The sequence below is a fragment of the Vitis riparia genome, chromosome 18 (assembly GCF_004353265.1).
Source record: "Vitis riparia cultivar Riparia Gloire de Montpellier isolate 1030 chromosome 18, EGFV_Vit.rip_1.0, whole genome shotgun sequence".
Classification (NCBI taxonomy): Eukaryota; Viridiplantae; Streptophyta; class Magnoliopsida; order Vitales; family Vitaceae; genus Vitis; species Vitis riparia.
Genome location: NC_048448.1, coordinates 18645014 through 18656921, shown reverse-complemented (window position 1 = coordinate 18656921; position 11908 = coordinate 18645014). Strand labels below are relative to the sequence as shown.

At 37.6% G+C, this 11908-nt stretch overlaps 3 protein-coding genes across 5 annotated transcripts in view; 2 read left to right on the top strand and 1 right to left on the bottom strand.

The window, feature by feature from the left end:
• The first annotated feature begins 1347 nt into the window (after positions 1-1347).
• On the top strand, positions 1348-4227 carry LOC117907081 (G-type lectin S-receptor-like serine/threonine-protein kinase At1g34300). The gene has a single exon (XM_034820450.1). It carries the CDS (start codon positions 1470-1472, stop codon positions 4017-4019), a length of 2550 nt encoding a protein of 849 aa, XP_034676341.1. The 5' UTR covers positions 1348-1469; the 3' UTR covers positions 4020-4227.
• A 2973-nt stretch (positions 4228-7200) lies between these two features.
• LOC117906222 (G-type lectin S-receptor-like serine/threonine-protein kinase At1g34300) lies at positions 7201-10070 on the top strand. Its single transcript, XM_034819195.1, has 2 exons — positions 7201-9876; positions 9911-10070. The coding sequence occupies exon 1, from the start codon at positions 7328-7330 to the stop codon at positions 9836-9838; it is 2511 nt and encodes an 836-aa protein (XP_034675086.1). The 5' UTR covers positions 7201-7327; the 3' UTR covers positions 9839-9876; positions 9911-10070.
• Positions 10071-11306: 1236 nt separating this feature from the next.
• LOC117906946 (probable magnesium transporter NIPA6) overlaps positions 11307-11908 on the bottom strand; it is a 49255-nt gene continuing 48653 nt past the window's right edge. For all 3 annotated transcript variants that reach the window (XM_034820238.1, XM_034820239.1, XM_034820241.1), the window contains exons 10-11: positions 11703-11874; positions 11307-11530 (exon numbers count right to left, since the gene is read on the bottom strand). In XM_034820238.1, the coding sequence (XP_034676129.1) occupies positions 11740-11874 (135 nt within the window). In that variant the 3' untranslated portion in view covers positions 11307-11530; positions 11703-11739. The remainder of the gene's footprint in view (positions 11531-11702; positions 11875-11908) is intronic.

Here is an 11908-nt window from a genome sequence, read left to right as displayed (position 1 = left end):
TATGGTTACTTTAATATAAACTAGGGTTCATTATTATGTTAATTAATGAATGGAATAAAATTAAATATCTAATAGATAAAATGTGTGAATTAGAGTGACAGGGTGTTTAATAAAATTTAATACTTATTACTTAATAACTTAAGTTGACTTTAATTTAAATTATTTTTAAGTTATTAATTTAAAACTTATTATTTATTTTTATATTTTTAAATTTTTATTTGGTAAAATTAATTTGAAATTTATTCTAAATTATTAAATTCATATATTTATTCCATTAGTTGTAACTACCGCTTATTATTAAAAAAATAACTTATATTATTAATCTTAATCAATAAATTTATTTATTAAACATTCATACTTAAAGTATTATAAATTTACAAGGTAACATTAAAATATCTATCGTAAAAGATGAGTAATGGATTGCGACACATGATTGTTAAACATATTTTTATTAGATATGGGTAAATAAAACAAAAAAAAAAATTGAGATTAAGAACCAATTAACTATTTTGATTTAATAAAATTATTTTTAATTTTAAATTATAATATTAAATTTTTTTATCAAATGTATTTAATTTACTTAATAAGTTAACTTAAGTTATTAAGTCACAGTTGATTTACAAAGTATTAATGAAATTGATGATAATAAACAATAGTTAAATTTATAGGTAAAATTTCCCAATAGTTATATAACTTATATTTAATTGTAGCCAATGTGTGGTGAGGAGATGGTGGGAAAAAAATTAGGGCAATGATTGAGTTTTGAAGCGTCTTAGACTTTTATGACAAAGAGATGAAAACAAATTTTGTTGGAGGCAGTGATTGCCTTCAAATGTACAATGGGCCGCCTCCAGTGTTCAAGATTATTGATTGATGCGAGGAAAAAGGCTTAAAGACAGACTCCTAAATTCTTATTCCCTTTTATTTTGTCAAGTATATAAATAAATTAGACAAGCTGAATTTCAAAATTAAGTGACTTGTTATTAGGTATAATGAAAAAAGACTTATCACTTTTTAATTTTTTAATTTTTTTTTTTTTTTGGGTTTCTCAATTTTTAAAAATATTTTTTATTTTTAATTTATGGGACAAGTGGGATGAGGAATGTAATGGTTGGTCAGATGAAACAATCGCGTGATCAAATTATTTGACCATTAAACATGGAAAAATCAACAGCATGACATGAAGAATTTATATAAAATCAATATTATTTTTTTAATAATAATATGAATAAATATTTTTTTATATGTCACATAAATATTTTTTTGGGTTAAATATGAGAGGTTCCTGCCGAGTGCCGAGTGCCGAGTGCCGAGGAAGTTTGATTATTGACTAGTCGTACCTTTTCGCACACGCGTCTCTCTCTCTCTCTCTCTTTGTGGCATAGTCAAAAGTCTGCTGCACAATCCCCACCTCTTCAAAACCCCTCTCTCTCCCCACCAAATTCACAGATGCTTGGACGGTCTACCAGATGGATCTTCCATTTCTAGTTCTACCCCTCTCCATCCTCCTCCTCTTCTCCTCCGCGGTCTCTTCCGCGGATATCCCCCTCGGTGCCAGCATCACCGCCTCCAACCTCAACCAAACCTGGAACTCCCCCAACTCCACCTTCTCTCTTGGCTTCATCGCCGCCACACCCACCTCCTTCTATGCCGCCATCACCTACGGCGGCGTCCCCATCTGGAGGGCCGGTGGTGCCTACCCTGTCGCCGTTGACTTCGGCGGATCCTTCCGGTTCCTCACTTCCGGTAACCTCCACCTCGTAAGCAGCAACGGCACCGTCCTCTGGGAATCCGGCACCGCTGACCGCGGCGTCTCCTCCGCCACCCTCTCTGACTCAGGTAACCTTGTTCTTAGAAACGGCACCGTTTCTGTCTGGTCCACTTTCGAAAACCCAACAGATACGATTGTTCCCACGCAAAATTTCACAACTTCCAACTCTTTGCGATCTGGGTTATACTCATTTAGTTTAACTAAGTCTGGAAATCTCACTCTTACCTGGAACAGCAGCATATTGTATTGGAGTAAGGGCTTGAACTCTACAGTTGATAAAAACTTGACTTCACCCAGTTTAGGCCTTCAATCAATTGGGATTTTATCACTTTCTGATCTCACATTATCCACTTCTGTAGTTTTGGCTTACAGCAGTGATTATGCTGAAGGCAGTGATCTACTCAGGTTTGTGAGGTTAGATAGTGATGGGAATTTGAGAATTTATAGCTCCGATAGTGGTAGTGGAATCTCGAATGTAAGATGGGCTGCTGTTGAGGACCAATGTGAGGTTTTCGGATATTGCGGAAACCTGGGGATTTGTAGTTACAATGATTCCACTCCGGTTTGCGGGTGCCCATCTGAGAATTTTGAGCTTGTTGATCCCAAGGATAGTACTAAGGGGTGTAAGAGGAAGGAGGAGATTGAGAATTGTCCTGGGGATTTGACCATGTTGGAGTTGCAGCATGCCAAGTTCTTGACCTACTCTTCTGAGCTCTCCTCACAGGTTTTCTTCGTTGGGATATCGGCCTGTAGGTTGAATTGTCTTGTGGGTGGGTCTTGTATTGCTTCAACTTCACTGTCAGATGGCACAGGGTTGTGTTACTTGAAAGTGCCCGGTTTTGTTAGCGGGTACCAGTCGCCTGCACTGCCTAGTACTTCTTATGTTAAGGTTTGTGGGCCTGTGGTGCCGAACCCCTCTGTTTTTTCCCATGGAGATGATGGGGCGTGGAAGTTGCATGCGTGGATAGTTGCTGTTGTGGTTTTGGGTACTCTTGCTGCTTTGGTTTTGTTGGAGGGTGGTTTGTGGTGGTGGTGCTGTAAAAACAGCCCCAAATTTGGGGGATTATCAGCTCAATATGCACTTCTTGAGTATGCATCTGGTGCCCCTGTGCAGTTCTCATACAAGGAACTCCAGCGCTCAACAAAGGGGTTCAAGGAGAAGCTTGGAGCAGGAGGATTTGGGGCTGTCTACAGAGGGATTCTTGCTAACAGAACCATTGTTGCAGTGAAACAACTTGAGGGCATTGAACAGGGGGAGAAACAGTTCAGGATGGAGGTTGCAACCATAAGTAGCACCCACCATTTGAATTTGGTGAGGTTGATTGGTTTCTGCTCTGAGGGACGTCACAGGCTTCTGGTGTACGAGTTCATGAAAAATGGGTCTCTCGATACCTGCCTCTTTCCCACAGAAGGACATTCAGGGAGATTGTTAAACTGGGAAAACCGATTTAGCATAGCCCTAGGAACTGCAAGGGGTATCACATACCTTCATGAGGAGTGTCGAGACTGTATTGTCCACTGTGATATAAAGCCTGAAAACATTCTGTTGGATGAGAATTATAATGCCAAAGTGTCAGATTTTGGCCTTGCAAAGCTCGTAAATCCTAAGGACCATAGGTACCGAACCTTGACAAGTGTTAGAGGAACTAGAGGATATTTGGCACCAGAATGGCTTGCAAATCTTCCAATCACTTCAAAATCTGATGTTTACAGCTATGGTATGGTTCTATTGGAGATAGTGAGCGGGAAAAGGAATTTTGAAGTCTCAGCAGAAACTAACAGGAAAAAGTTTTCATTGTGGGCTTATGAAGAGTTTGAGAAGGGAAACATGGAGGGAATAGTGGACAAGAGGCTCGGTGACCAGGGGGTGGACATGGAGCAAGCAAAGAGAGCAATCCAGGTGAGCTTTTGGTGCATCCAGGAGCAGCCATCTCAGAGGCCAATGATGGGGAAAGTAGTCCAAATGCTGGAAGGAGTCACAGAGATTGAGAGGCCACCAGCCCCAAAGGCTGCTATGGAAGTATCTGCTGGTGGGACTAGCGTAAACGTGAGCAGTAATGTAAGCGCACTATCCACCTTTGCAGCTTCAGCCCCAGGTCCCTCATCATCATCATCAATGCAAAACGCAGAATTTTCATCATTTGTTTTAGGGAGGAATGTGGAGAAATCATCCTCATCTGTTACAGGGAGGAACGTGGAGAGAGCCTCTTCATCCCTCTTACACTCAGAGGTTGCTCCAGGCTTGTAACCCGTCTACAAATACCGGTTCTGAAGCATGCTCTGGGAAGCCGGATTGGGAAAGAGAAACTGGTAGCGCAATTGTGGCCCAAGTCTCCTATATATACACTCTTGTATACTTTTGTTGTCTTGTATTTTGTAATTCGTTGTTGGAAACTATAACCAATTTGTGTTGTGAAGATGGGCAAATTTCAGTCTTAGTTCACAGAATTGAATAACCTCATACAATAAAGTTACCACCTTCTTCCAACAAAAGCAACACACCATAGGTTTTTTATTTGGGTCAAGAGGGAAAGTCTCTATCAATGAGAAGCCATTTTACTTGATCACAAGTATGAATTTGCATAAATTACTGGTGCCAGGGTAATTGAATAGTCTGTATAAATATTTTTAATTTTATGCTTATAAAAAAAGGAAAAAAAAAAAGAAGAATCCCCTCTTGGAATGAATGATTTTCTGACAAAGAAGTACGGTCAATGGTTGAAGAGTGATGGTATCTTAAATCTAAAAAATGCAGCGTTGGTAAATTCCACGTGCTTAAATAAATAAAAAATGAAGCCGGCTCCTTTTGGGCACACCTGTCACCTCTGCAGCCCTCTCTCTCTGTTTTGTATTTTGAGATGTTCCAAGTTGTTCGGTTTGGACAAAAAATAGGACATTAAAAACAAAAATCCATCCCCGCATTTGTTTTTTACAAAATATTTGACTTTTTTTATTGAGTTAAAAGTAAATTATCTAACATAATTAAAATAAACTTGTTATTAATAAATTCATTTTAATCATGTTGAATAATGTCAATAAATTAGTTTTAATTGAATAAAAAAAATCAAATATTTTAATTTTTTCTATTCAGTCAAAAAACAAATATCACCTAAAGTTATTTCTAAAATATTATCCAATCTTGTGTTTTGATAACTACGATTTTATTTTTTTAAAAAGTTAAAATTGTAATCACTAATCATGATTTTAAGTTAAAAACCTTAATCAGTGATTATAACTTTTCCCATATTTAAAATAATTCAAAATCGTAGTTATCAACTATAATTTTAAGTTTAATTGATGACTATGGTTTTGAATTCTTTTAAAAATTGTCAAAGTCGTAATTATCAATTACAATTTTTATATTTTAATTTTAATTATATATATATAAAATCATATTGTTTCATTTAAAATATTTAACCTTAATTTTTTTTAAAATAAAAATGTTATATTATTTTTATTTTATAATTTATTAAAAATGTGTGAGTGATTAATAAACTTTTCTTATTATTTAAAAAATAATAATATATGAAATTAAATCAATGATATTTTTAATTTGATATAAAAATATTTTGTTTAATTTTATTAAAACAATTGGCACTATATTTAATATAAATATAATTAGTTAATTATATTTAAATATAAATAAAATATAATAAATTATGAAAGCCTATTTAGAAAGAAAAAAAAAACAAATAACATAAATTATTATATTAATTAATTATTTTATATATACTAAAATGTAAGTGGTATATAATATCATATGTATATAAATTCAATTTAAGTTTAAAATTTATCATATTTTTATTTATATATACACTAATTTGTTCATAATAAAAAAAGTAAACAATGTAATACAAATAAAAATAAACACAAAAATTAAAAAATAGTTCTTAATGAGTGCCACATGATGAGACTTTCCTTTTTTCTTTTTCTTTTTTGTAGACGGTTACGATACAAAGACATTTATGGAATCTATTTGTGCAACATGTCATGTCTTCATATGTGTAGGTTGAGATGGAGCTTATAAAGGTAAGACTTAATGTTCATGTGGATCACGACGTCGCCTAGGTAGACATACATTTAGCTATGTAATATGTGTAAGGGTATAATGAATGATAGTCTCCATGAGAAGAGTTGTAGGTGATGGTAAGGTGGGAGATCGTCGGCCGATCTTTAAGTATAGTAATATCTGATATGGTAGCATTTAGGAGAGAGGTGACATAGGAGATGAAAAAATGATATCTGGTTGAGTGGTATTTAGTGCAATAACATCTAATGAAGTAAAAAACAACTATCATTCCCACAAAGTCAGCAAAAAAACATGGAACCCTTCTGACACAATCAAATGGCTCACCAACAACTATGTGGATTTTCAAAAACTAAATCCAGTCACAGATTTTGTTGGAACGAAGAAAAACAAAAAGGGGAAAAAAGTGGTTGTTGGATATTTTTTTAAGATAAATTTTAGATATTTTTAATTGGTTATTTGTATGATATTTTAAAAAGCAATGAAAACTCATTATCACCTTTAAATTCCCCCATATTGTTGGAAGATTATTTGATGATTTTTTCTGCTTTTTTTTTTTTTCTAAAAAAAATCGGTTAGAAGATTGGGAACCCTTTGATCAATTAATCCAACCAAAAAACCCCTCAAAGCGCTTTTTTTCTGGCTCCACTATGGTCTCAGGTTCTTAACAGCAACCGGTGTGGTCCCTCCATTTTTGGGATCTTTAACAAAAAATTTCATGGTAGCCCCCGCCTTAACTAAAATACACTTAAGCCAAACATATTTACAAGAAGAAAATAAAAAAAAAAACTCATAAATCTTATGACATAAGAAATAAGATGAAAATTTGGATAAATAGAATTTGAGCCAATGATGAGCTAGAGAAAACAAAAAACGATAAGAAACCAGATAAAACAAGAAGGATGGACGAAGCAAAAACCTTAAAAGGTAAGAAATTTAATTGATTTAACTGAAAAGGTAAAGTAAGTTCAAATTTAAATTTGTAGTTGGTACCTATAATTTTGATTTATTAAAAAAAAAATTAAAAAGCTTAGGTGGTATCTATTTTTTTACTTAATTCTAAATAGAACCTTAATTTTAATAATGTTAAATATTAAGTTGTTTGTTATTATAGTATTTTATTTCTATTAAGTATTAAAAAGTAAAAAAAACTAATATGTTATTTTTTTCAATTAGAAAAAACTACATATTTTGGTTTTTTTTATTTAGTAAAAAGTTTATAACAAGTCATGAAAAAATTAAAAAACAAACCACCTAAATTCTGAAAATAAATTACTTTCAATAAAATGCCAAAAAAATAAACGTCCGTCACCTATTTCAAATTTATGAAGTGGAATTCCAATGCCCTAGATTGAACATTACCTTGAATTCTGGTTTTCTCTATGGATTTTTTTTCAAAGTATGAAATTCTGGTTTCCTCTATGGATTTTTTTTCAAAGTCTTGATTTGGTTCAAAGCTCCGAGTTTTTCTTCAAAAAATCACTCTCTGAGTCCCCAGTTCCCCACCAGAACTGCTTGGAGGGAAGCAAATGAATCTTCCATTTCTACCCCTTTGTGCCCTCCTCCTCCTCCTCTCCGCCTTCTCCTCTGCCGACATTCGCCCCGGCGCCACCCTCCACGCTTCCCACCTCAACGACTCCTGGACCTCCCCCAACTCCACCTTCTCTCTGCGCTTCATCGCCGCCACCCCCACCTCCTTCTCCGCCGCCATCACCTGCGCCCACATTCCCATTTGGAGGGCCGGCGGCGCCTCACCCACCGTCGTCGACTCCGGAGGCTCCTTTCAGTTCCTCACTTCTGGCAACCTCCGCCTCGTCAACGGTTCCGGAACCATCCTCTGGGAGTCCGGCACCGCCGGGCACGGCGTCTCCCATGCAGTCCTCGACGACTCAGGTAACCTCGTCCTTCGAAACGGCACCATTTCAGTGTGGTCCACCTTTGAAAACCCAACAGATACTATTGTTCCCTCTCAAATTTTCACAAGCTTCAACACGTTGCGAGCTGGGTCATTCTCATTTAGCCTAACTAAATCTGGGAATCTCACTCTTAGATGGAATAATAGTATAGTGTATTGGAACCAAGGCTTGAACTCTTCAGTCAGTAGCAATTTGACTTCACCCAGTTTTGGAATTCAATCGCTTGGGATTTTAACACTTTCTGATCCCACATTATCCGCCTCTGTAGTTATGGCTTACAGTAGTGATTATGCTGAAGGCAGTGATATGCTCAGATTTGTGAGGTTAGATAGTGATGGAAACTTAAGAATTTATAGCTTCGATAGGGGTAGTAGAATATCTACTGTGAGGTGGGCTGCTGTTAAGGATCAGTGTGAGGTTTTCGGATATTGCGGAGATCTGGGGATTTGTAGTTATCATGATTCCAGTCCGGTTTGCAGTTGCCCCTCTGAGAATTTTGAGCATGTTGATCCCAAGGATAGTACTAAGGGGTGCAAGAGGAAGGAAGAGATTGAGAATTGTGCTGGGGTTGTCACCATGTTGGAGTTGCAGCATGCCAAGTTCTTGACCTACCCTCCAGAGTCCCCCTCACAAGTTTTCTTTGTTGGCATATTGGCTTGTAGGTTGAATTGTCTTATGGGAGGGGCTTGTGTTGCTTCAACTTCACTGTCAGACGGCACGGGCTCGTGTTATATGAAAGTTCCCGGTTTTGTAAGTGGGTATCAATCACCTACATTGCCTAGTACTTCATATATTAAGGTTTGTGGACCTGTGTCTCCAAACCCATCTGCATCTTTGAATGGTGGAGACGACACTTCTTGCAAATTGCATATGTGGATAGTCGCTGCTGTGGTTGTGGGTACCCTTTTGGGTTTGGTTTTATTGCAGGTGGGTTTGTGGTGGTGGTGCTGCTGTAGAAACACCCCCAAGTTTTGGGGATCATCAGTTCCACATGCCCTTCTCGAGTATGCATCTGGTGCTCCTGTGCGGTTCTCATACAAGGACCTCCGCAATTCGACTAAGGGATTCAAGGAGAAGCTTGGAGCAGGAGGATTTGGGGCTGTTTACAGAGGGGTTCTTGCTAACAGAACCATTGTTGCAGTGAAACAACTTGAGGGCATTGAACAGGGGGAGAAACAGTTCAGGATGGAGGTTGCAACCATAAGTAGTACCCACCATTTGAATTTGGTGAGGTTGATCGGTTTCTGCTCTGAGGGACGTCACAGGCTTCTGGTGTACGAGTTCATGAAAAATGGATCCCTCGATATCTTCCTCTTTCCAACAGGAGGGCATTCAGGGAGATTGTTAAATTGGGAAAGCCGATTTAGTATAGCCCTTGGCACTGCGAGGGGAATCACATACCTTCATGAGGAGTGTCGAGACTGCATTGTCCATTGTGATATAAAGCCTGAAAACATTCTCTTGGATGAGAATTACAGTGCCAAAGTGTCAGATTTTGGCCTTGCAAAGCTCATAAACCTCAAGGACCATAGGTACCGAACCTTGACGAGTGTGAGAGGAACTAGAGGATATTTGGCGCCAGAATGGCTTGCAAATCTTCCAATAACTTCAAAATCTGATGTCTACGGCTATGGTATGGTGCTGTTGGAGATGGTGAGTGGGAGAAGGAATTTTGAAGTATCAGCAGAAAGTAATGGGAAAAAGTTTTCAGTGTGGGCATATGAAGAGTTTGAGAAGGGAAACATGGAGGGGATAGTGGACAAGAGGCTTGTTGACAGGGAGGTAAACATGGAGCAAGCCAAGAGAGCAGTTGAGGTGAGCTTTTGGTGCATCCAGGAGCAACCCTCTCAGAGGCCAACGATGGGGAAAGTAGTCCAAATGCTGGAAGGAATTATAGAGATTGAGAAGCCACCAGCCCCAAAGGCCGGTACCCAAGAGTGTATTGGAGAAAGTAGTGGAAATGTGAGTAGTAAGGTAGTGGCTGTTCCTCACTCCTCATCTTCATTGCTGGAAAAAACAGGATGTTCATCATTTGTTTCAGGGAGGACTGTGGAGAAATCATCATCTCTTTCAGCAAGGAATGTGGAGATAGCCTCTGCATGCCTTTTGCAGTCAGAAACTTAGCTCCAGACTTGGTATTTGCCCACAAGAACAGATTCCGTAACTAGTAGACTCCCAAAAATATGAACTGGTAGCACTTAAGTTGTTGCTCAAATACCCTATATATTTTGTAATTGTCTTAGAAAGTGTACCACATCGTAATTATGAAGACAGGAACTGGTATCAGAGACGAGCAGTTTGCCGTTTGTACAAATTTGAATTTCAGTTCAAAGGAGGATTGAAACTTAAAACTTAAGATTCCGTTTTCCTACAGTTCCATCTTGTTGTTTCAGTTTCCTGCAAAAGAGAATGGGTTTTTCTTTGGGGGGTCAAAAAGGAAAAATCCAATTTCATTTAAAACTTTTACATTAAAAACTGTTTTCAAAGCCTATTTCGAACAGGCCAACAAGTTTCCATATATGAAAATTTGCAGTGTTTAAAAAATGGGTTATTAAACTTAAACCTTGTTCATCTCTTTTTATCCTTCCCTTTCCGCTGGCAACCTTCAATCCGATTCAAAACCTTCACACAACTAAAGCCTTAGCCAGAAAAGGGGGAACAAAACCTTGGGATTCTTTTTGCAAGACAGAAAAGTCAAATAATCTTTTTCTATTTTTTTCCTTAACATCTAATGAACTTTTGGCCACAAAATCAGAGAAGCAAAAGTCATAATCACAACCTTCCAACTTCGCAAGAGGCAACCATCTTTATTAGTAAATTAGCTGTTAGTTGTCCTTTCCTTATTAATCCTGTGTGGACCTAATTTGATTATTGGGAAAAAAAGAACAGCTGTCACCAGCGTTTCCTCAACACAGACAGGACAGCTAATTTAGGTGGTGCCAGAAACCACCCACCCTCCATTTTTCTAATTGGAATACAAAGACCATCCAATCCAATTAGTTTGCACTCAGATTGAGCCTGTTGGTGGATGAAGATCAGGGTATAAGATTTCATGCCCAACACTAAAATTCATCTCACAGTTGGTTTCTGTATGCATACAAACCACACATATTTTCATTCATGCAGCGTATAAGAGAACATCCAATAGATCAAATAGGACCACTTAACCCACATACTGATCTAGACATAGTTGACATACACAATTAAAATAAGATGGCAACATAACAGGAGTAGACTGTTGACATAAGCAATTAGGATGGCAAACAGGGCAAGAATCGATCTGGAATTGCTTTAACTCCAGTCAAGGCAGGACCCCAGGTTCACATGATCGATCTTAAATTCATGATACCCTGCCTAATTTTCCTATTTGTTTGCTTTTCTGGGTTTGAAAGCTCTCCAAGTTGCCATTACTTGAAGCTTCTACCCTCTACCACAAAATCAGAAAAAAGAGGAAATTTTCTCGTAGGAAAAGGTTAGAGCCTCAATCCTCCACTTGAGAGTAGAGGTGCACCATGTTGATGGGAATCATCAGAGTCCTTGTATACATGGCGCTTTTAGAGTTTCCACCCAAACAATAAAATAATCTGCAGACTAAATTATAAAGTGTTCTCTCTATATGCAATATAAACACAACTGTTACATGAAGAGCGACAAAAAATGGAAGCATAGGAGCACTGCATGCAGTAAGAGAAAACTGGAATTTCAAATTTTATAAATAGAACAAAATTCCGTTCCTTGGAAGGAAAAAGAATTGGATCTTTTCTTACAGTCCCCATGCCGGTGGCCTGACTCGTAGTATAAAGAAAACAGATGGCCCTACGGTGAAAAGTAATACAAAACAGATCACAGTCAGGCATGGTATACAACTATGTGAGGCTGCACAATACTGCAGCAGATGAGTCTGCTTAAATCCAATGGAGAAAAAAAAAATTTGGTAAAACAACAAACAAGAAAAGAAAAATAGGAAGCAAAAAGAAACAACTATTACCATGAAAATACTGGCCTGCACACGCAACAACTGAACCTCAAGCAGCAAAACTGATGAACCAAACCAATCCCAGAAACCAGAAGAACCATTTGTCAATTTCACCTTGGGAGCATTCCAAAAATACACCCTCAGATTTGGCCTCTAGTTTGTAATACCCCTCAGTGGGGCCTGACTGGTGCAACATGTGAAAATTCAAATATCTTCCA